General features: G+C 43.3%; 1 protein-coding gene across 1 annotated transcript in view; it reads right to left on the reverse strand.

The window, feature by feature from the left end:
* Positions 1-24729, reverse strand: part of CABLES1 (Cdk5 and Abl enzyme substrate 1) — a 72987-nt gene that overhangs the window by 21435 nt on the left and 26823 nt on the right. Inside the window, exons 2-4 of the mRNA XM_074146623.1 lie at positions 13733-13804; positions 11356-11448; positions 4402-4479 (exon numbers count right to left, since the gene is read on the reverse strand). Of these exons, the coding sequence (XP_074002724.1) occupies positions 4402-4479; positions 11356-11448; positions 13733-13804 (243 nt within the window). The remainder of the gene's footprint in view (positions 1-4401; positions 4480-11355; positions 11449-13732; positions 13805-24729) is intronic.

The following is a 24729-nucleotide window of genomic DNA, read 5'->3' on the forward strand; positions in this document are numbered from 1 at the left end:
AATTGGAAGTTAAATTCAGCAGTGATTGATCTTTAGAAACTGGATGAAGCTGGTTTGTAGCATTTCTAAGAAGGACACAAATTCATTTTATCTAACGACTTGCTGCTTTGTTTCAGAAGAATGGTCTGTTTCCTGGGCTTCGATCTATTTGATTATTCATATTGCATTATTTCCCTTAACTGGAGGCAAGTTTAGTCAGATGAATACCTATATTCTTGTCAAGACAGCAATATGCAGCAGCTATTTCTGCTGCAGATAAGCTTCTAACCACTTAATTAATTCAATGCCATGAAGAATAAAAGATGAGGCGAACTGTCCGGTTTTATAAGGACATGCACGATCTGATGCTCTGGGCTTGCTGTCCCGTAGCTCATCACCTCCAGTCCCAGTGGCAGTCAGTCACTGCCAGCCCAGCAGCTGAGAGTCAAATCTAAGACTAGCCGTGTTGCAGTGGCACATCTGTGTGACACCGCCAGCTCTGCTCCTCCCCAGGGTCCTCTAGATTCATCTTCTGGGCAGGACTTCACAGGAACTTGGAAGTTCTTAAAAGGTTCTTATAACATCACAAAATAAAATATCATCAGAATAGGTATGATTTCAATCTGTGAATGTTTTTGTCATTAACGAAAAAAAGCTTAAAAAGTACCTTTTCAAAAACATGGTTTTAAATTACGAACCATAATGATGTGTGCCAAAGGAAAAATAAAAAACCGAAACACAACACAACTATAAACCCAGCTGACTGTACTACCTTCCTTTCCTGGGGGGAAAGACAATACGGTACCTTCTTCCTCCTTTATGACACCTCTAACAGCGACAGACGTACACTGCCATCGCCTGTTTTGAAAATGCTTAGGCACTTCAAAATACTAATGAGAAGTGGATCGCTCAGATCATGAATACCCTTTAGCCATGAAGATTTCCAATACATTGGGAAAAAAAAAAAAAAAAGAGGAGTAGCAACTGCACAAGTGATCCTGCAGTACCATTACTAGCACTTGGAATTGCCAGTCCTCTAACCTTTGCATCACACAATGACTTTGTATTTCATAAAAACATAATCAAAGCCAAGCATTCAGACAACATTACCAGTGTTGCTGGATCCTGTAGGTGCTACCTAACTCTGCAGATCAGCCTGTAATGATGATGAGAGTTTGTGTGTGTCTGTTAACTTAACATCAGAGGCAATAATTCTGTTACGGTGCTCTCAGTACAGGGCAATGCTCTCATCACTGCCTTTAGCCACCACTAAACCCTGCATAGGGTCTGATGACTTTGGGCTGTAACACCGCAGGATGCTGGGGGCCAAGGGAAGCCAGCAGGCAAGATGCTCAGCGCCTCTTCCAGCTCCTGACTTGCAGTATAGCCATCCTTACATGGCTTTCACCTGGCTATGTCTGCTCTCACAGCTGCTCTGCTGCTCTAAATGGGGGGAAAAAAGCAAGCTTTGGTCCTGTCCATTACCCTACTCTTGGCCATGGAAACGGGTAAAGCTGTGCCTGTCTTCACACCACCAGCAAAGATGCCAGCAATCTTGATGTAGCCGGAGCTGGAAAGGAGAATTTATGGCCCAGATCCACAAAAGTACCTGCCTCTCAGTGACTCCAGCAGGAGATAACACATCTCAAAACCTTTGCCAATTTAGTTTTAATTCTCCCCTCTTCCCTTGCACAAAAGCACTATAAGCTAAACCATTAGGTTTCCATCAGATACAAGGTACGGACGAAATTTTGAGAACAGAAAATTCTAGTGATTACTTCTGTTCATGACTTTTTTCTCCCCACCATGTCACTCTGCTTTGTAGTTTTCTTCGCTTCTCTTCAGCGTAACAGGGAAAACTAGAGAAAGTAATTCCCCTGGCTCATGGTGGTGTTCTTCCTTCTCAGCCCCAGCAAGTACCACCAGATCGCCCTTCTGAAACCACAGGGAGAAAAACCTACCATTCATCCCCGGCAGCCTCTGCACCACTCTGGAATACGTTTCCCTTCAAAAGCCCGCTGCCAGCCACACTCTGGCTGCCGGGAAGAAGGATTTGGGAAACACATTCCAGAGGACAGCTCAAACTTCATCCTCTCATGTCCTTCCACGGCTCTCCTCCCCGCACCCCCCAGACCTCCACTGCTATTAGTACAACCACTTGAAAACACAGTTTGGGGGCTTGAGGAGGGTTCTTGCTATTGTAGCTTGACCTCAGTATGGAGGGTGGGCAAGAAAGGGCCACAGCCTAGAGTACACTGCTTGCACCTCGTTGGTAAGGAGTGATGCTGTCCCATCCACCCCGGCCAAGCATGCAGTGTTTTGCTGTGTCTGCAGGAACTGCCTTTCAGATAATTTCTAGCACAGCTTAGCTGCCAGCACTGATACAGTAGAGCTCTTCTGTGCTGCCCACAATATGCTGGGGGCTGGCAGCCTCCCCAAAACACAGCTGTGCCTGGAGACTTCCCCACTGGCCACAGTGCCTGCGAGTTGGAGCAGAGATGGAGAAGCAGCAGCAGCTCCACCATGTGCTTCTCTCAGATGGAATAGTCCCCTCTGCATCCATGTCCACCCAGCTCCTTCCAGGACGTACTCCAGACTAATTGCAGACATGCCCAAGGTTCCCTGCAACAATTTGTTTATTTTTCTAAACTATTCAGTAATGTTTGGAGAACGTAAATCAGGTAGGACATTTTGCCCGGGGACAGACATCAGCAATCCAGAGATTCAGAGAGAGCAAAGCTAAAGGATGCTGTCACTACAGTACTTCAGGTGTCTTTCCCCGCTCCTACCACACGTCCAAAATGTGCAACGAAGTAAGCAAGCACAGTGCAGCCTGAACAGAGTGCCTAGAGTTTATGCCATGCTGCCTCATCTGTTCTTTGCACCAGATGTTCCTGGAAGGAGGTGCCATTGAATTGTTTCTCTCTTCCTCTGATGCTCTGGAGGAAAGACAGAGGGCATTTTTTTTAAATCTCAGCTTTTTAGCAAAAGGAAAGGGGCTGGATTGTTTTGTACCGGCACTTGCTACCTTCTCATCCCATGCCCTTCTCGCTGCGCAAGCACAAGACATTACATAAATAATATTTAGGTTTGCAGCTGGGCTCCTACTGCTGTAATTTAGAAGGTATAACCAGCCATCAGCATTTCAAAATACATTCAGTTTTCAATAAGGAGGCAATTTCCACAGGGAATGACCATCAATGAATGACAGTGTACGCAAGAAGAGCAGACAAAGCTGCCAGTCTGTCAAGAATTTGCCGGATGTGTCATCCCAGTTTAATTAAGGAAAAAAAATTACTGTAGAAGACAGGAGATCAAGTCAGCTCTCCTATAAAGGTGCCTCCTTTCCTTCCTACATTAAAAATAAACTCCCTTTGTTTTGAATTACTGATGCACAAGCAGTTTGTAGCAAATCATTCTCCAGAATTAAAAGATGGCTGAAAAATACGAGCCAAATTCATCCTTTATGCACTGGATAATTTTGACTCTAGACGATTTATGGGTCTTTTAAACCCGCCTTAGTGTATCAGCTGAATATTTCCCGCAGATTTTGTTCCCTGCCGGTGCCGAGCCAACCCCAGCTACAGGCAACTCTCAGCTCTCTGGCGAGTGGCCACAGTGGCCACGCTTTACTCCTTCTGCCGACCAGCCCTGCCCTTCCCAGCCTTGTGCTGCACCTCCGGAGGCAGCCAGCAAGCCGTGCCCCAGAGCCTGCCAGCCAACGTCTCCTTGCCAAATCCAGTTTCTTCCACTTCTGCAGTTTCGGTGGAAGAGCCAAAAGCTTTCTCAGTCTTTGGTGAACTGCTTCAATCCAAATAAACTTTTCTATCAGAGGTTTATTGTCTCAGCACATCGAGGGATGCAAGGCAGCTCCACGGACATTGCTTACAGCAGCTAAGAACCTGTATGGTATTATGACCAAAATAATCTGTTCTCACTGACTGAATGATCTGACATACTAATGAATGATCTAAACATACAATGAAAGGTATTATGTTTAAATCCAACTATTTCTCTGTAGTTCTGGAAATCTAAATACAGTACCATGTTTGTGTGGGAGAATGAGAAAGCTAAAACCACTTATAAAATAAAAGTTGTACTGTCTAGAGTATTTATTTTGTCAAAGATGAGTGAAGTCAGAAGAAGCAATAAAAACAGTGCATTTTTCAAGAACATTGATTTCAGGGGGGGTAGTTTTCTCCAGTTTAATAATCAAATATACCATAACACATATAAATCAACTGGGGACTGAGAGCTGTAGTTTTAACCTGGTAATGTTCCACAAGGCAAATATATCTAAGTGCATTTATTTCTTCTCAGAGCAGATATGTAAAAGCATTAGCCTCCATCATGCTGTTGTCCATTATCAGGTCTACATGCAGGCCCAGAAAGACTATGTAGTACATGTATAAATATACATACCCGACTTGGGTACAGTCTCGATATGGCAGCACTGAAAATATGCTACAGAAGGATCTTCTGCTGCTGATAAGGACTATTCTAAAATACAAAAGAAAATAAAAGAAATCAAAGACTAAAATTTAAAAATCCCACCACAATAAGCAAAGCAAGAGATGTTACCATTGAGGAACTCATAATCACAAAACTTCCATCACGGATGATTTCTCCCTCCTCTTTTTTATCTCACTGGTAGGGTATTGCGCTACTGAGTCTTTACAGAAGTGCTGAAGCCTGTGCCATACATTACACAGCGAATGAGCAGTGGAGTCCCATCCCCTCCACAGGCTTTCTAGGAAGACTATCTTGGAATACATCACTTGTAATCCAGGATAGATGTTTTTCTAGTGAAAGGAGTCCACCCAGAGAGGCAAGGAGCCGTTCTGACAACTCACCACTATGGCTGAAACTACAGAGAGAAATCCAGCAGCAACCCAGGTGACAGACAGCAACAACCACCTGTGAGGCACACCACAACTCCGTGGCTGACCTGGAGTCTGCATTTATCGGACAAGAATTTCCAGCTGCTGGTCATGACCTTTCTCTGCCAAACCAAAGGACTCCTTTCAGCTTCCTGTTCCTGAAATAGCCCGATTCATGGATGAAGTCAAAGTTTGCTATTATCATAAGCTTTCAGATCCTTTCACCGTTTTCCAGGTTTCTCCTTGAGTCTTCTCCAGTTTTTCCCCATCACCCATCTTGGTCTGTGGGCAGTATCACTGGCCTCAGCAGCTGCACAGATGGCAGATACACATATCACATCTTTTAAGTTTTACCTTTAAGATCAGTGTCTCGCCCTGATGACCTGCCAGCCTCCGTGCTCAGAAATCACATCAGCCTTCTTGGTTATGATGTTGCTTTGACACTCAGGCATGACTGATCCCACAGGTCCTCACCCTTTCTCCTCCAGTACCATGTGCTATCTCAGCCACTAACTGTCAGGGCTGAATCCCTCCTGTAAGCGTGGCTTGCCTTCATTCCTTAAAGGCAGGTAGCTCAGGATTTGGCTAGATGAAAGCACACATCATCTGCCTGCACAGAGCTTATCTCAGAATCCAGGCCACTCTCACAGCAAACGCCTTGTATTTTTAACCAGCCTCCAAATCTCTCCATCATCTGCAAAATCACTGCGTGGCATTAAAGCAAATACTTCAGAGCAACCTATCTGTTTTACAGCCACACTATCACCTTTAGCCATCAAGCTCTGAATATCATTAAGCAACATCAAAACCACCTTGAGGTCAAGACACACTTTCCATATAACTGCGTGGACTGCCAATAGCTACATTATTATAGTTTTGGGAGATGCAGATTGGCAAGAAGCCAAGAGAAGCTTGATCAAGATGTAAGCTATAAAATGCCAATAAATAACTGTCTATAAATATACCCTCTTTCCTTATTACCTTCAGGACACTGACAATTGTACAACTGTAAAACATACACTAAAAAGACTCTTCTTCCCTCTAAAGTTAGCCAACAGGCTGCATCCCCTCAAATTCCTCTAAGACACAATGATGGCAATTTGTGCCATCTTCTAATCTGATTAGTGTTAGAATTTACTGATCTTTTACCTTTTTTACCTTTCTAAAAATCTCCAGGTGTGGTCCAAGTGCAAGGCCTACTGCTAGGTTGGTTGTCAGGACTATTGCAATTCCTTGGCCTGCTCTCCAACACTGATTTTTTAGACGTTTTGTGCCACAAATCTATATGTGAGGATTTCACCCAAATTTTCCATCTTTTGTCCTACACTGGTCAAATAAACCCTAGCAAGCTATTTTATTCTTTACTGTCTGAAAATCACCACATGCACCTATAAATCTTGTACCACTAACACTGTTATTAAAACACTGTTTCCTTAAGAGACCAGCTTAGTCATCATCCTTGGAAAAGGTTTAGATCCCCAAGAGAGCTGCTGCATGTAATGCTTGGAAAAATGCAGAATGATCAATTTTCCTTCTCCTGGATCATTCTGTTATAGCAATCCTATTTTCTTCCTTAAAAGCATGTTTAAAAGCAAAGTAGTATTTACCCTTTAATAAAGGGGTATTTCTAATAATAAACATGCATACGGCGTTAGGAAGCTCTCCTGCAGCAGATAAAGCATGATTTCATTGTTTGTCTGAATGCTATTGCACCCTTTACCTACGGTAAATATCTCAGGTCCCATAAGATGGTCTCACAGTGCAGCAGTAAGTTATAGAGCATGGGGGAATCATTTCTCACATTTGAGAAAAGCAATCCACAAGCAAAAAAAACCTGGCATATGATTAATTTTGTGCTTGCTACTGCTTATTGCTGAATGGTTGCTACTCACAACAGCTTGCTTGTTCACTGGAAGCCTTGTTTGCTGATGTATGAAACTTGGCAGAGATTTCAAGGCTGACATCAGAAAGCATCTTTGAATTCGGAAAACCATGGTACCCACTAAGCGTATGCCCTCCACTCCCTCCGGCTGCTTCTGGAAACACAGCTCTTCCACCAACGCCCTATACCTCCCTAAAAAAAACCCCAAACAATTCTTAATACTTAAAGAAAAACAAACTGGTGCTTCCACATTCACAAGCCAAGACAACAGTGGGAAGTTACCACAGAAATCTTGCTGTGTGTATCAGAAGGAATCAGACCAGAAAGGAAATAAAAAGCACCAGCCCAGTCTCAGTGGGTTTTTTTAGATTTCTTTCCTTTGGGACCCAAGTATTGCCTCTCTTTCCATAAACAAGGGGACTCTCTTTACGTAAAGATCTCCCAGGCAGAGCAGGACGGAAGCCCAGGGGCTCCACTGCCAGGATGCCACAAACCCTCATCTGCAGAGCTGCTGGAAGAGGCTGGTGCAAAACGCCCTAAGGAGCTGGACTGGAAGAGAAGCAGGGAAGGCAGTGGCCAGAGCTCATCAGGGAGGGATAAAACGGCATTTTATTTAGAGGTCTGATGATATGCATGGAAAACAAAAAAATTCTGAGGACCTGCAATGGTTTGCTGGAGCAGGAAGTCCAGAAACTTCTCACAAAGCATGCTTTGGAGAAGAAGATGTGGTGGAAGCCCATTGCTGTTCAAGAAAATCAAATTACTGTTTATGGGAGAAAAGCATTTTCCTGGATTTCAACTCTTCAACAAAGGGCGTCTATGATCCTGTGCAGCTCTGAATGAGCTAACTCCGACATCAGAAGCAGCTTGAGTCAGAGTGGGTTTACGTGCCCTGACTGCCATTGTGCCACCTAGACGTGTTTAAAATTACTTCATGAAAAGGTTTTCATTCTCTAATTCTCACATTTCACCAAGAAGTTGTACTAATTACTGTGGTTCAGAGCAACCATTATCTGGCAAGAGAGCTCTGCCAACGTGCAACTGTCTGAGACTGTAAAAGCTAATCTTCCAATTTCTTTAATGAGGTATACGCTATGAAACTACAAAAACTTACTAAGCACAAGGCTCTCAACAGAATTTGCTTGACTTGAAGAAGAAGAATGTCTGTTTTCTTTAGCATCTGTCCAGGTTTGATTGTGTTGCACCAAAAGGCTGTGATCAGGCAATGTGATATACATCATATGTACCATACACACGTGGAACACTGTAGCCTCTTTTCTTATACCCGATTGATGATGTTTGACTACTTTGTTGTCCGGAACACAAAGGTGAACACGCAAATCATGGACGCTGTCTGGGTAGCAACCATCATTTTGGAGTCTCCCAAGTTCAAGTTGGGGCTACTGGAAGGTGGTTGAGAGTAATTATGAACTGGGAGGACACTGCAAATAGTCAGCCTCTTGGACTGCAGCAATGTGCATTTCCACAATTAAAAGAGCAGCAAAAGAGACCTCTCATGATCTATGGGTGGTGTTTGGCCTTGGCTTAGATCTGTTTGCTAACATAAAAATTGAGAAAGCGATGGCATTGGGGTGGGAGAGAAGCATTGTTTTACTGCTTTTGTATCTGCTATATAGGTGACTCTAGAAATGTTCTTGTTCCATTCTCGCCGCGAATTGTTTGTTCAGCTGGCTCAGGTTGCTGTTTCAGTGGTCTGTTTCTGTTAGATAGGAAATCTTATGCTTCACAGTTTATGGAACCAATAAACCTGCTGAGTAAAGTGAGTGAAACCACACGCCAGTGGCAACCTGTGCTAATTTGTATGTTAGGGTTGATTTGTCTTTGTCTTTTAATGGGGAAATTTGTTTTGTGCTTTTTTAAAAGACTGCTTTGATAATAAAGTCTAGGAAACCTCATTTTCCAGCTCCTTTAATAACCCACGTCCTACAAATCCAAAGAAACCGGTTTAACCAGTGCACAGAACCATCAACAGGAAGCTTTACGAGGACTGGCTGATAAGCTGAGGTCTGTTTTTTCTCTGTGCTGAAATAGCTGAACTCTTATTTTAACCACAGCTGGTCCTGCCTTGCCGCTGGACCGCCAAAGGCTGGACCCAGAGCATCGTCGCTCAGCGTGTGCCACCCCCAGGGCTAAGAGGGGAAGAGCTCTCAGCGCCGCAGGACAAGGACACCTCACTTCACAGGCTGAGCACCACAAATAAGGGCAGTTAGTTACCAGAGAAAGGAGCCCCGACCTGTCATCCACACTGCAGTTTTCTTTGCTGTGACACTCACAGTCACAAGCCAGAGAAACAATTACTGGAAGTGCTACCTATTTAAAAGCCCAGCTATTAATTCACCACTCAAAAATATAACCTGTGTAGAAGTTTTCAAAGCTGGGTTCCTCAAGTTAAGTGAAAGGCTGACATGCTGTGATAGAAGGGTCAGTGACTTCAGAGGGAGCTCAGAGAGCCCAACTCAGTGCCTGTGTCCTGCACAACCACTCATGAGCTGCCTGGGATGAGGTCCCAGGCACGGGAAGGAGCCCCTGGAGGGTCTTCTATCCATTGCAATATCTGTGCTCCTCTCCGTCACAGGGAACGAGGGAGGACACCTGCTTTAAAGGCCTTATGGTACGCAGAAACTCTGTTATTTTAGGATGAACACATAAAGCAGATCCACCTGACTTTCCTCAGGTCCTTTTCATCCAGAACGCCTATTAACTTCAGTAACTGCAACAGCACCCAGACCCCTTGGAAAACCAGGGTATGTGCTCAGATTACTTATAGGCTTAGCTGGCCTTAGGGCTGACACAAAGTGTTGACTTTGCATTTTATTTTTAGCTAATATCGCTGTGGCTCATTGTCCATAGGATGAAAAACATTTCCAAAACTGTGTATCTTGTTCTTATTGTCTCTACATTCTAAATAAAGAGATCTTTATTATGATTATGGAAATATTCTGGAAAACCGTGCCTGCTGATAAAGATAAGAAGCCAGTTGAATAACAGAAGCTTACTCACTGTTTTCTTAGCCAGAAAAATATTCAGTTATATTATCAGACGTAATGACTGATCTATGAATTAAGATAAAATGTTGCATATATCCTACAAATACTATTTTTGCAAAAGATGGAGAAAAGAATTTACAAATCAAGTAATTATTCACTTTTTTCATAGTTAATATTTCTTTCAAGTTTATGCATGTATTTTATATACACATCTCAGAAATGACTCTGTGGAATTTGCATAATACCTTATGAATAAGTATTTTTTGCTGTAAGAAATTCCCAGAGCATAAATCTATTTATGCACAAAACAGACTAAAATTAGAGGGCTGCTTTTCAGTGTTTGATTCCACGTGTATTTGTTGTAAAGACAATAATCAGCTGCTAGTCAGACAATAGTCAAGTCAATAGTTCTGCATGCGCCTGTTTGCTACAAAAGCTGTTTCTAAAAAGCTGTCATCTCTCAGAGCCACCTTCTGCAATATTTATGTTGATTACTACCTTTCACTGCATTTAATTGTACATGTGAGGATAAACGCGAGGAAAATTTAGCCTGAGCCAAGGAACACCTACCAGAATTCAATTCATAAAACCTGTGGTTCAACGTAATGTCAGAATTTCTATTGACCTGGTTCCACGTTTGATGGAAGCCACAGGCTACGTGCACAAATGGGTCCACAGGAATGTACGTGGCAGTTGTATGAGGACAGGGATGTGCAAGGGTAAATGCAAGGGTCGACTCCCAGTGGGAGGGTTTAATCTACATGCAGCCTGTTCAGGTAGCCTATCTCAAACCTATTCAGGTTTGGAAATAAAATCATGAGGCACATGGGAAAATTGTCTTGGGAAAAAAACCAGAGAGGGTAAGTGTCTTCTTCATAAGCAGGAAGGAGCTAGTTTCACTTCTGAGCTGGATGATACTGCAATAAAGAACCTATTCTGCCGATGCGAACACGATGACAGGCACCATGCCTTTGCAGTGAGTGAAGTCCTGTCCAATCACCGCTGTGCAGGTCCCACCGGTGCCTGTGGCTGCCATCTGGGCAGTGCACGTCCCAGCTCGGGGTGTGCACCCCTCACACACACCCCGGGAGCCCCTCTGCCTGCCTCTGCCCTGGAAACAAGGATCCCACTCCTCACCTTGCCACAGCCATCCCCAGCTGTGCCTTTACCAGCCAGCACTTTGTACCCACTAAGAGATGTTGAAATAGCATTCAGCCGCTGCTAAACTTGTTGCAGGCAGGTTCTGCCATCTGCCCCTTTCACGCTTAGCGCCTGGCACTACCCTCGCAGACACACAACCAGATTATGCCTAGTTTACTCCGGCAGCACCATGGATTTTGCTTTTACACAGGATATTTGTATTAAAGAGGCTGAGGTCTTAAAAAAAATCTATGGGCTTACACTTCCATTGACTCGTACTTCGCTGGAGGAAGGAGCGTGAACTGCAGCCCGCGCCTTCACAGACTTTAATGGTTTTTAAGGCCATTATTACGTATGTGGTAAGTGGCAATGGCACGCTGTGTTCTTGCACGGGGATGCCGACCCTGCCCTTCCCCTCACGCCCCATGGATTGCCTTTGCAGAAGCAGCCTTTGGATGCACAGTACCTGCCGTTTCTGGTATCGTGTTGCCGCATGTTCTTGATAAAATGAACCTTCTTAAAGTTCTTTGGTCTGGGTGATCCTGAGAGTGTCCGACATCTGAAAAATAAATCAGTTGCGGGGGGGGGGGGGGGGGGGGGGGAGAAAAAAAAATGAAAGTACTCAGTTCCCTGCTGTATGGCCAAGAAATCAACACAAAGGCAGGAAGGAAAGACAAGACAAATGATTCAAGTCACACTGTGTTAGGAATCAGCAAGAACAATAAAGACAATAAGTCTGGAAATGCGACAGCTCAAATAAAAACCAAAATATTTAAAATAATAATAAGAAAAGGCACCACCACCCCTCCCTTCATGCAAGAAAACACATCATAAAAAAATCTCAGCAAAATAAAACTTCCTGTAATCTACCATGACAGCTTAGCCCAAGCTTTCAGAGGAAAACAAGACAAACATTGAACTAAACCAAAACCTGGTAAATATGCAATTTTCCCTCTCACACCAACACCCACACTTTTGTATCCTCCTCTGCTATTGAAAAGGAGCTATTAAGGAAAGTTCTCTCTTGTTTTAATTTTTAGAAAGATTTAAAATCTCTCTTTTGCAAGGATAATTCCTATTTGCTTTTAACACTAAATATTACTTTTCACGTTCCTGACAGCATACAAAACAACTGAAAATATAATAAATTACCTCAGGAAAAAAAATAATCATTCTTCAAAGCAGTAATCCTTAAATCTATTTTATATCTGAACACACTTTTTAAATTGCCGTTAGAGAAAGAAATTGCCAGAGGGAGGAGAGATGAGACAAACAGCAATATCCCCGCCCTTCCAGCCTTGCTCTTTTTAATCAGCTGAAACCACAACCCATGTGAAAGCTCTCTCTGTTTCATCTCAGAGCTGTCTTCTTGCAAGGCATGGTGCGCAGGCACCAGAGATAACTCCTGTGCTCGCTGCCTGGCCAGGGCTGCTGGACCGCAGCCGCTGCATCCTCTGTGGGAGCTAAGGGACAAGCATCCTCTGCCAGCACACAGGACCACCACGGTCCTTCTGTGCTCAGCCTCCACAACCTACTTTTCCCATCCTTTCCTATGCACAGGCAGAGTTCAGCAGCTTCCCAACCCTGAGGGGTCCTTTTTGTGGACTTAAACCACAGACCACTAGTCCCAAGCCACCAGGGACTGCCTGTACCCAAACGCCATCACCCTGCATGGCCACAACCTGGAGGAGGGGGGGAACCCCATCACTTTGCCATTTCTGCCTACTCCTGTTAGTAAAATCCTGGAGATTCTCTCACCCTGTGGTTGCAATTAGCCTTGTTAGCTTCTTCACGGGAAAACACCACCAAGAGAGAGATTCTACCAATAACTCTGCAGATTAGCAAGTCAAAATCCTGCCTCGCAAACCATACTTTGTTTGTATCTTTTGCCAATTATACATGTTTGAATCATTTATGAGAACGCTTCATAACATGCTGGTAAGCATTCAACAGTAAGCTTGGTAAAAATAATCAAGCCTTGGTAACAGGCCAGTTGGTACAGCCTCTGCTATTAAGCCTTTGCTTCGAGGTGGGGAGAGACAGCCAATCTGCATGTGGATAAACAAGGCTATGGGCTAAATATCAATATAAACCAGCTGAATTACAGGTCCCAAGATAAAGAAACACTCAAAATGAAGCTGCTGCCTTGCCGAGCAGCTGACCTGGAAGCATACCACACACTGGTCAGATTACTCATCAGCCCGCTTCTGAACTGTTAAGCGCTTGCTCCATTTTCCGTCACCCCAGAGGATTGCCTAGTGACTAATTACTGCGGTCCCCAGAGAAGCTGTGGCCTCCTGGATGCAGAAATAAAAATGCATTGAAGCTGCTGATATAAAAAGGATGGGGGCAGATTTATTAGTGAGGTAGCAGTCACAGACCTACCAACCAACACAGAAAGACAGTAGCAGTGGTTACCAAAATAAGCTTGTGTGTGCGTTAAGAGAACAAACAATAGAAATCCATAAAAAATAAGAATAATAAAAATACTAGCCCTCAAAAGCTTACTTTATTAAACCAGCTGTACTTACTTTTTAAAGGTACTATGTTAGAGGCTAGTCATTCCTGTCAGTGACAACTAAACTGCTCTATTAATCAAATCTGACTTTTCATTTCCTGACATTTTATTTAAATACTGGCTTTTTATTTAATAACCTAAAGCCAGGGAATGTGTAATTCATGTCACCTACCACCTTGCAGGGTGCATGAGGTTTCACTTCACCCGCTATGAAGAACATCTTAAGGTGAACACCCAGCTACTTTCCAATGTGCACAGGGACAGCAGGTCTGTCCGTGCACGTCCCATACAGACAAGTACCCAGAGAGAGAGTAAATAAAATGACCTCCGCAGTGGGGCATTTTCCTCGATATCCTCCAGAGTCTCCAGAGAAGATCGCTGAGAGATCAGCCGGCGTCTGCAGAGAAAACAGAACACAAAAGATCACCATGGGTTAGAGGGCATGAGAAAGTCCTCAGAGCTGTTATTTAGTAAAGCTCACAAATTGCCGTTCATTAGGTGAGCCGTAACTTTCGGTATTCATTGATTTTGTTCTGTTCTGCTTATTTTACTAAGTCAACGTGATCCCAACCAGAAGCACATTTACTCCATACAAGCTTCTATAGCAAAGCAGAAGTTGAAACTTCCCAACAGCTCCTCCTCTGTTTGTGCTTTCAGGTTTTTCTTCTCTCAAGGGTTTAACACCCACCTAACACCAGCCCCACACTTGCTGTGGTAAAGCTTGCGATGCTACAAGTACAGTTCTTTGATAAAATAATGCAGACGTAGACCTACAGAGACTGCCTGTCTTTCACACTGCTGCAAGGGACACTTCTCTCTGCCCCTTGCCCTTTTTACCAAATAAATGCCACTCGTTTGTCAGTGATGTCCATCTCATCGCTCCTCTGAGGAGTGACTGAAGAGAGAAGAAGGATGACGGAGCCGGCAGTGCTGGGTATAAACCAGCAGTTTAAAAGGGAGCTCAGCACAGATGAGTTTTACTCATGTTTTAAACCAGTTTTCTGTGGTGGAGTCGGATATGTCCTCCACCTTCAGTGAAATAAAGTGCAGATAACTTAGCATTTCAAGTTTTCTCATTGTCCTGGTGAGCAGGGAAGAATCCCCAGCACAGGCTTGGTTTTAGTAGCAGTTGCTGCTGCACGACCTCCAAACACCCCAATGGCAGCACAAAACGAAGAGCTGTACCCAGCCCTCCAAAAAGCACCATAAATACAAAAAATAAATATATTTAAGAAAGATACAGCCCACCCACAAGCACATAATGAAAAATTATGTCAGAACGACCCCGTTGGTGGGTGTTAAGCAGCTGCAACAGCCAGCGGAGCGAAGACACCCTGCTGCAGCACCTGGCTGGCAGCGGGAATGTCAGCTCCCAATGGCTTCTAGGGGCCATTGTTGAGGTGTACAGTACTGCGCCAGTGATTTTATGAGTGTGAACTTAAATCATGAAAGTCCTCATAGACTACTACTATTTTTTCCCAATTACCTTAATATTCTTCCCACTGAGCTGCCCTACTCCCTTGATCTGCAAGTAAAGAGTTTCCAGAATCTCAATATGTTATGAGCACCCCCCTATGCTTGGAAGTGGGCTCATTAATTTATTCCTGGGCAGTATTTTCACAATAAATTGTTTCCTCTGATGCCAGTATAAGCAGTTTCTAATCCTTCTTGCAATTTGCTAGCCCCTCCAGTTGTGCTGCTGACAACTGTTCCTGCAGCCATGCTGCAAATCTGATTACTGAAATGTTTTTCAGTTCAAAATAACCCTGAGGTTCAATGATTCAGTTTACTACATCAGATTTCTATCACTAACCCCCAGACAACACATTTCAGGACAGTTTGAATGTGTATGTGGCTTTTCGTGTACCTACAGAATAATAAAAAAAAAAAACAAACCTCAAACAATTTATCGAGCAACTAAGTGAGAAGCCTAATCCTCTTAGGAAAATACGTAAACCTAAACCCCCTCAGACTTTGTCTAAACTAGAATTTACGAAGATCTGGTACAAGATAGGATACACCTTCAAAATGCTAAGAAAAAATAAAGAAGTCTGCATTTCAGGGTGTGCTGAACTTGCTGGCATAGAAAGGAAGGAGAGACTAAACATCTGTCTCCTGTGCCCACAGGTGCTCCCTTGGCTCCATCCATGGTCAGAGGACACAGCGATGCTCTCAGAGAGAGAAATTCAGATAAGGAGGAGCTCCCCTTCCATTTTCAGTAACATTGGTCCATAAACAAAAGTTAGAAGTTTCAATTACCAGCACCACTGACGTAGCAGATGATAGCTGCTGCTTTTTAATACCTCTTTATATGTCATTAGCTTAATAACGCACTTAAGTGATGGTACCCTCCCATCTTGTGGTGTTTCAACACCAAAAGTGTATTTTGCGTGTTGTTAAGTCAGAGAAAAACAACAGTACAACTTTGCCACCTTCTTCATATTAAATTTATCAAACTAGTAACGCAGTATTTCCCGTAGACACCTGTTAGATGCCTTAAGGCGCTTGTACAACATGCAATGCATATTTGAGCCACCACCACAACCCTCCCCAAGCCATTCCTTGGCCAAAGTTACCCAGCACCCTACAACTCATTGCCAATGGCTTGGCAGAGATGGGTTTGAAGATTGCGTGTCCTACATTTCCATCTGTTATTAAGGCAGATGCACTGGTTGGCAGAAAAATGCACGCAACTACATTTCATCAGCTCCAGGGCAGTTTAAACACTGGCCATCCAGTTGCCTGCTGACTGTTCAAATTCCTCTGGCATCCCTTGCTGGTCGCAACTTCTTAAACCCAGCACCAGGGATGATGCCTCCTGGTTTTCACTTGCTGATCTTGAATGCAACACAGGCTGGATGGGAATTGCTGCCACCCCTCTTGGCACAAAAAAAGTTCACACTGATTTTTACCACCGATTCTGCAGTATTTTGGGGACCTAACACAGCAAGTGAGACTGCACAAAGAAGCAGGGGGAAGCTCTTAGCTCACCCGATCTAGGGAGAGGAGCACTGATACCTGAGCTCCCTCTCAACTAGTGTAAATATAAGCACGACTCTGGATAAATTTATCCAGGAAGGAAGGAAGCAGATGAAACACACCTCCCCCCAAATCACCAGCAATGAAGCAGCATGGGTCACAAAGAAGCCTGCAGTGATATAAATGGGGGATGCCCCAGCCCAATCCCACCCTCTGTGCTGGCATCGGTAGCAGTGAGAGCAAGGATACCCAGTGCAGCACCCAACACAGCTGAAAACTGCCACTTCTTTCACCTCTCCCCAGAATTGAAAATGAGGTTGTAGAGAGGTGGAGGTTTGTCTCTTCTCCAAAGTCACAGATGATAGGACAAGAGGAAATGGCCTAAAGTTGCGCCAGGGGAGATTCAGATTGGATATTAGGAAAAATTTTTACACTGAAAGGGTTATTAAGCACTGGAACAGGCTGCCCAGGAAAGTGGTGGAATCGTCATCCCTAGAGGTATTTAAAAGACTGGTAGACATAGTGCTTAGAGCTATGGTTTAGTGATGGTTTTTGTCAGTGTTAGGTTGACAGTTGGACTAGATGATCTGAAAGGTCCCTTCCAACCTAGGCAATTCTATGATTCTATTCTACGATTCTATTTTAAAACCATTGGTTTTAATCAGTTCAGCTCCCTGCACAATCACAGCAGCACCAGTGAGGTGGATTTGCAGCAACTCTGCTGAAATCAGTTCACGCTGCCCGGGAATCGCACCTTCTTTTCACTGAAGAAGCTCAGCCTCAATGAAGTATGTGCAATTATTCCACTTTATCTTAAATCTTTATTTGGAGGCCTAATTAAGATGACCTAAATACCAATATTTATAAGCTTTCCACAGCTGGATATTATACCAGAAATGCCAACTAATGAACCTGCCTGCTGTGAACCAAGTCACATCCTGTGCCACACACACAGGAAAAAAAACAATTTTGGAAAAGCAAAGCTTTTGAAAGGATGTTCCAGGGAATATAAGCAAAACCAGTTTTTCATTGTCTTCATTAAAAATTAATCACCTCAACTGGTGTTTAATATTTAAACTAATTTATCATCTTTTTTTCTGCAGGCAGTCAGGGCTTGTCTATACAATTTCTAAAAAGGTTATTTTTCAAAAATTGATTAATGCGCTATAGCAGCTGGTGTATGTAGACACTTGCACTGAAATGACCCAAACTGTTTTATATCACACATCACCATCATTCTGATGTAATGCTGTGTTGATACCTATTTTATAATTAAAAATGTCCTATTTCAATAATAATTAGGGGAAAACCCTTCTATTGTTAATGAAGAGTATCTATATGCAGACTAAAACAAAATAGCACTGTGTGACTCATACAGGATTCAGGCTTTGGGATAAGTCTTTAGGCAGATTCATTTTCAATATAAAATACTTTAAAACTTGCGCAGAGTAAATGTCAGCCAACTCACACACTAAAATACAATTGTCCTTAACAACAAAATTAAAGATGTTTCAGTAAAAATGTTAATTTCTCCTAGTTCACGGAAAGCCTTAAAAGAATTCCTCCTAGTTTAACTACCACACCCTAGGTATATCAAACTCACCCCTCTCTCCCCACACCCCAAGGCACATAAAAGAAAGCAGTTTAGCTCTGGAAAGATGACCACCTCCTAATTCTAATGATCAGTCCCTGAAGGACATTGTCAGTCAGTCTCATGTAACTTATGGATTTTTTTTTTGTTTAAAATTCCCTTTTACTTTCCCTTAAACACTTATCTAAAATATTTTTTTTTTCCTGTTTCCTCCCTGTTCCCTGCGCAATTCTTACACGAGCCCAGAAATAACCAATACCCTGCAATCAAATTCCAAACCTAGTCCAAAGAAAGAGAATAAAGAGATATTTGACGCCCTGGTGTTTTAAACAGACGTTCTTTAAGATATTCATGACCCTGTTTGCATTTTGGATTTATCTTTGACCAGCTGTCTGAATCTCTGCAAATGTTTCTTAAAACATAAAATGTTGTCTCCATTTCTCTTCTCTAAAGTCACTTTAATATGTGGTTCAGTTGCAAAAATGATTTAAAATACAAGGACAAATAAAATAAAGTAGATCTGTAACTAAAACAGCAAATAGCCAAAGACGACTGCAAAAATATTCACTATAACCAACCCATCAATCAGTGTAAAATTATCTTCAATGTCAATTGCTGCAAAACACTCAGCTCAATTATGTTAAACATACAAAATCTTAAGCCCTATAGACAGGAGGTGATAAAAAAACAGAGCTGCAATCAGAACACTGGATAAATTCATCCAGGAAGGAAGGAAGGAAGGAAGATGATGATAATCCGAGAGATAAGGAAAAATAAATCCATGTGTAATTACTTTCTAGCACAGCCACAAAACCAGGAAGAAAAAGCTGCATTTTTAAGACGCCTAATTTTTGTGAAAATTGTGAGTGTAGATCCCCCTTGCTTCTGTTAAGATTACAAACCTACAATGCTGAAGCCAGTAATCCAGGTGCCGCTGGCTCCCTGAAGAAAAGCATCCCTCAGGATAAGCTTTTCCACTTTGTCTGGGACACCTGAATCCCTTCAGAGATGCAGTGATGACACATGAGCGCTAATCATCTGAACATCTGCCTACCGCATTAACACTGATGGGAGGACTTGGGAGGACAAAGACGTTTCAGCAGCTGAAGACTGTTGGTGGTTCACATGCCCACTGGGTCACCTCCTCCCTTCAGGTGGCCAGGAAAAACAAACGTGCATGAACAAGAACCACAGGGCCGGAACACCAGGGCTATTACCTTGTGGTCACAACCATGCTTCTAATACTGTGGGGCTCAGGAGCATCAGAAAAGCACCAAACTGCCTGGCACCTGGAAGATGTTGAATTCCTTATTTTCACTGTGCCTTCTCCACAGAAGACGTATCCTATGCACAGGAAGACCACCCTAGACATGTATGCAAGGGGAGTGGAAAGAAAGTCATTATAATACTTGCAGCAATGGGGAATGAGATCAGGATACCTGTAAGGATACCTCAGGGCCTGCCTAGAGGTGTTAAGTGGAGCGTTTCCCTCTGCCTGCCATCCATCCATCCATCCATCCATCATCTATCCACCCTTCTGAAACGTGCCAGCTCTGGACTCAATCAGGAGCTCTTGCCCAAAAGCCAACCTACTGTTGCCCAAAAACCAACGTTCCCTGGGGGATTACCAAAACATTCTCTGGATGTACAGCTCCCATAGGTCAAACCAGGCAGAGAATTGCCTTGATCCTACCTCTATGGGAACAGCAACTCTAGGGCTGTTTTTCCACTGTGCTTCACACAGTTCTGTCCGGCACCAAAACAGCTTGAACAGTAAAAGGAAAACAAGGAGAGTATTCAACAAGATCTAAGACCAGGCTTCTAAGTGGTAGAATAGAAACAGAAAGATTAAAAGTAAATGTATATATTACATATTACAAAAAAATATATAAATATACATTTTTATATTTATAACTATATATATAAATATACATATTTACTTTTAACATATAATATATACATTACATATTTATATTTTCTCTCTGATTCCCTTTCTGCCTTCCCACTGAATACCTCTGCCCAAAATCCCAGGCTAAGCTGCTGTCAATTAATACAGTCTTCTGAAATATTATACAAGACATCAGCTGTGTACAAATTCCCATTCACTTCCTGACCCCTGACTCCATGACCCAGCATGAACCCAGATGAAAGACCCGCTAATGAGTCACCGCTCACCCTCCCTCTGAAATTTCTACTGGGATTCCTATGTCCCAGCTCATTTTCTTCCTATCTTTGTCCAGTATCACAGGAAGACAAACACAGGAAAAACAAACCCTGAGACTATTAGAAATTATTAAGGGAAACAGAGTTTCTAGGAGCTACCCAAATCGATATAAAGCACTACTTAATTGTGTGCTATCATAATTACGCAGCAGAGCCGTTCTCTGCAAAGAACATCAAACTCCATTTAGGACTTCTAAGCCGCCCAGCCTATTGGCAAGGCTGTCCACAACGGGAGTTAAAAGCATCTGGCGCACGCTGAAAGTGGGTTATTTTGTTAATTCAGCAGCCCGGCCCAAACACACACAGAATATACCAAGAGACCTCCATTTAGCTGTCACCTACATGCAGGCAGGATGCAAACATGGTTGAAGACCACAGCCTTCTGCAGTGGGCTGTGAAGGAAAGTCTCTGACACAGAAATTCTGAGCTAGCAAGACCCCCAACAACCTGCTCCTCTTGGGATATTTATTTTAAGGACAGAGACCTTCAAACCTTAAGCTAGTGATAATTAGGAGAATAATGCCATGCCAAGTGTCTCCTGGGTCTCCATCAGCCTTGTGGGGTAAGCAGGGAGATGGGCAGAAAAGAAGGGAAAGAGGGGAGAGATGAACATGCCTCCGTGTCGGGCTCCTCCCAAGCCAGATGTCCCCCTCCTACCTATATTGCCTCCTACCTATATTGCCCCCTCTGTATCCTACCTTTATTGCCATCCAAATCCTTCTCCAAGCCTCCTCCTCCCACAATACCCAAGGCAGAAGCTCCAAAATACACAGCACTCGAACTGCTGCCTGCTGACGTCTCTGCACGTAGCATCTCAGTAGAAAAAATAACTATATTGCCATCCTGAAGGCAGGGGTTTTTTTGGTGTGTGTACAAACCATACTCATGTCAAATACAGAGTGCAAAAAGAAGGAAATAAGAAAGAATGAAGGAAATCAACATGACTATAACTGAAGTATCCTGCTGACCTTTCATAGTGTGGCAATGTAACATAATGTTCTGTTCACAAATTATTATGGAGCTTTACATACGTGTTCCTTCAAATGGCCCACAAAATTCTAGCACGGCACTGTCCCAGTGTCCTGGAGGGATCACCTGGGTTTGGTTATATCAAATATAAATTCAGGAGTACCAGCACTGCAAAGAGACAGGTGACTTAAACCAGAAATGCTGAGAAGCAAGCTGTTCACTGACAAAGCATTTGTATAGTGTGAATGTGTATATGCATGTGTGCAGAAAAACAGAAGGTATGGTAGAACTGTCTTTGGAGGTTTTTTTTAGCATCCTGCACAATTCCACTTGATATATTAATTATTAGTCTTGCTAGAACACATGATTCTGGGAGGAAATGCATTCAAAATTAGGCACTGATATGAAATCTCTAGTGAAGAAAAAACCAGAGTTGAGTCTAAGGAGAATGGAAGAGCAATCACCACATGTTGTTGATTCTGCGGGCTCTTTCATTTTCACCTTCCCCAGCTGGATTCCCAATTGACCAAATTCAGATCTTGTTTGAAACCTACCATCTTCCCTCTGCAGGCAGCTGCCTCTGCACCCAGTCCTCCTACCGTTGGCTCTACCCAAGCCGTAATGAGGAGCTACAGCTGCAATTCAGTAAGATTCACTTAAAGACAGCAGAGCTCTTGCAGACCCTGAAGAGCCCAAAATCTACATCCTCTCTTATCTGTAACCAATGATTTACAGATTCACTGACTTCACTGTACTGACTCTGCAGCAACGTGATAGCTTTAAGGAGGCTTGTGCGCAGTGATTTATTTTGAATATGCCCAAACGCTGCCACAGCTATATTTTTCAGAACAGCCATTACCTCATAACCTAACACATATTATCATGGTAAGACATCAATGGGCACCAGCTTAATTAAAGACACTCCAAACTAGCAGAGGAGGAACCAAGATTAATCATCTGCCCTTATGAAAACAAGGATGCTTGCCAAAGCAGATACAATAGCACTGTGAAGAACATACAAATTCCCCATCTTTATATACTTTTTCTACAGTAAAACCCACACCATAATAGCCTTTATCTGATCAACATTAATCTAACCGATTCTTCATGTGTCATTTCTGCCTGACAAACTCTGTGCATTATAAAACAAGGAATATTGAGGTCTGTCCACACGCAACGTTGCTCCTTAAAGGTCACATCCTAAGGATACCTTTTTCTAAGAAAAGAAATAAAAACTCAACACTTAAACTGAGGACACTACTTGAGAAAGCCACACTGCAAACTCAGTTTTTAAACTATCAAATCCTGTAAGGTTTTATTTCAGAGCAGCCAAAGTTTTGGAACTAACTAAGAAACTGACTTGCCAGTCAATGCTATATGTAGTAGGAACTATAACACGTGGAAACACATATACGCACTACTAAGTCATCTGAAAAAAAAAAAGACACTAATTATAGCCTGCATACATAAGTATGCAATTTTCACTGAATTTCACTGAATTTTTTTAGAGTTGGAAGGGACCATAAAGATCATCTAGTCCAACTCCCCTGCCGAAGCAGGATTGCCCAGAGCATGTCAGAGCATGTTACTCAGGACTGCATCCAGGCGGGTCTTGAAGGTCTCCAGAGACGGGGACTCCACAACCTCCCTGGGCAGCCTGTTCCAGGGCTCTGTCACCCTCACCGTAAAGAAGTTTCTTCTCATATTTGAGTGGAACCTCCTATGTTGCAGCTTGTGCCCGTTGCCCCTCGTCCTCTCACTGGCAACCACTGAAAAGAGTCTGGCTCCCTCCTCCTTCAACCCACCCTTCAGATACTTATAAGCATTGATAAGGTCTCCCCTCAGCCTTCTCTTCTCCAGGCTAAAGAGTCCCAGCTCTCTCAGCCTTTCTTCATAAGGGAGATGCTCCAATCCTTGAATCATCTTTGTTGCCCTTCGCTGGACTCTTTCCAGTAGTTCCCTGTCCCTCTTGAATTGGGGAGCCCAGAACTGGATGCAGTATTCCAGTTGTGGCCTCACCAGTGCAGAGTAGAGGGGGAGAATGACTTCCCTTGACCTACTAGCCACACTCTTCCCTATGCAGCCCAGGATTCCTTTGGCCTTCCTGGCCACAAGAGCACACTGCTTGCTCATTGTCATTTTGCTGTCTACCAGGACCCCCAGATCTTTCTCTTCAGAACTTGACTCCAGCAGGTCCACACCTAGCCTGTATTGGTGCCTAACATTCTTCTTCCCCAGGTGCAGGACCCTACACTTTTCCCTGTTGAACCTCATGAGGTTCTTCCTTGCCCAGCTCTCCAGCCTGTCCAGGTCACGCTGGATGGCAGCACGGCCCTCCGGGGTGTCAGCCACCCCTCACAGTTTGGTATCATCAGCAAACTTACAGAGGATGCACTCGGTCCCCTCGTCCAGGTCACTGATGAATATGTTGAACAGGACTGGACCAAGTATTGACCCCTGGGGGACACCACTGGTTACAGGCCAGTTACACGCACTTTTACAATTAAAAGTGCTGCCTTTTCCTGTTTTCCTTTATTTCATTTGCAGTATTTCTTAGGTTACCTACAGTCCTACCTCATATCCCTGTCTTGCCTCCAGACGCACATGTGCTATCTGGGAAAACCTACTCTGCAATCCCACACCTTAACATTACAAAATCACAGAATCACAGAATCACATGGGGTTGGAAGGGACCTCTTAGACTTAGAAGAGATCTGAACAGGCAGTAATAAATCTCATTGCTAAAAAAATGTATCCTAGACAGCGTGAATTGCCTGGATAAAGTTCTTTTGACGGAAGAAAGCAAGCCCCCTATGTGAGCAGGACATAAAGACCAAACCAAACAAGTGAAAGCTAGCACGAAGCATTTCATGCATGAGATACGACTGCTGGCACAGGTGGTGGCAATCACAGCGTTTACTGGTGCATACATTGGATTTAGTTCTGGGCACATTTGCTACAAATTCCCTCAGGATGAGGCGCTTTTCCCACCATCCTATTACATACCCAGGAGTCAATGCCCTCCTTTCCCTGGCCATGAATCGCTAAGGCCCAAGACAATTCATATTGTTCAGAGAAGTTAAATATTGGATAGCTTAGATATCCAATACTGGGTATACTTTTGGGTATCTGTGATAACGCAAGACACTCCAGTACCAAAATTATAAATAGTACTACATCCACAGGGATTAATGCGTTCTTGTCCATTAATTTGTGAACAATCAGCTGTAATGCCAAAGACATTTGAGCGCAAAAAGATGCATTTACTTAAAATATTGCATTTGCTTATGCAAACGCTTAAACTTAAAAACATATTTGCAATAACGGAGATACGTTTCAAAAACAGTACAACAAGATCCACTATTAGGCTAAAGGAAGACCCCTACTGTCCAGCAGAACCGCTCCAACGTGCCTGCCAGCTTGTGGGCCTGGGCTCGCAAGAGAGCTCAGTTCTTCTTGCTAGGGACAGATCCTGGAGCCAACCAGCGTAATTGCTCTGGGAAAAGCAAACTGCCTTCTCTTTCCCTCCGTCCCTGCCAGTGTGACCGGGCACTGGGTTG

This window comes from Numenius arquata, chromosome 4 (assembly GCF_964106895.1).
Source record: "Numenius arquata chromosome 4, bNumArq3.hap1.1, whole genome shotgun sequence".
In the NCBI taxonomy this organism is placed as follows: Eukaryota; Metazoa; Chordata; class Aves; order Charadriiformes; family Scolopacidae; genus Numenius; species Numenius arquata.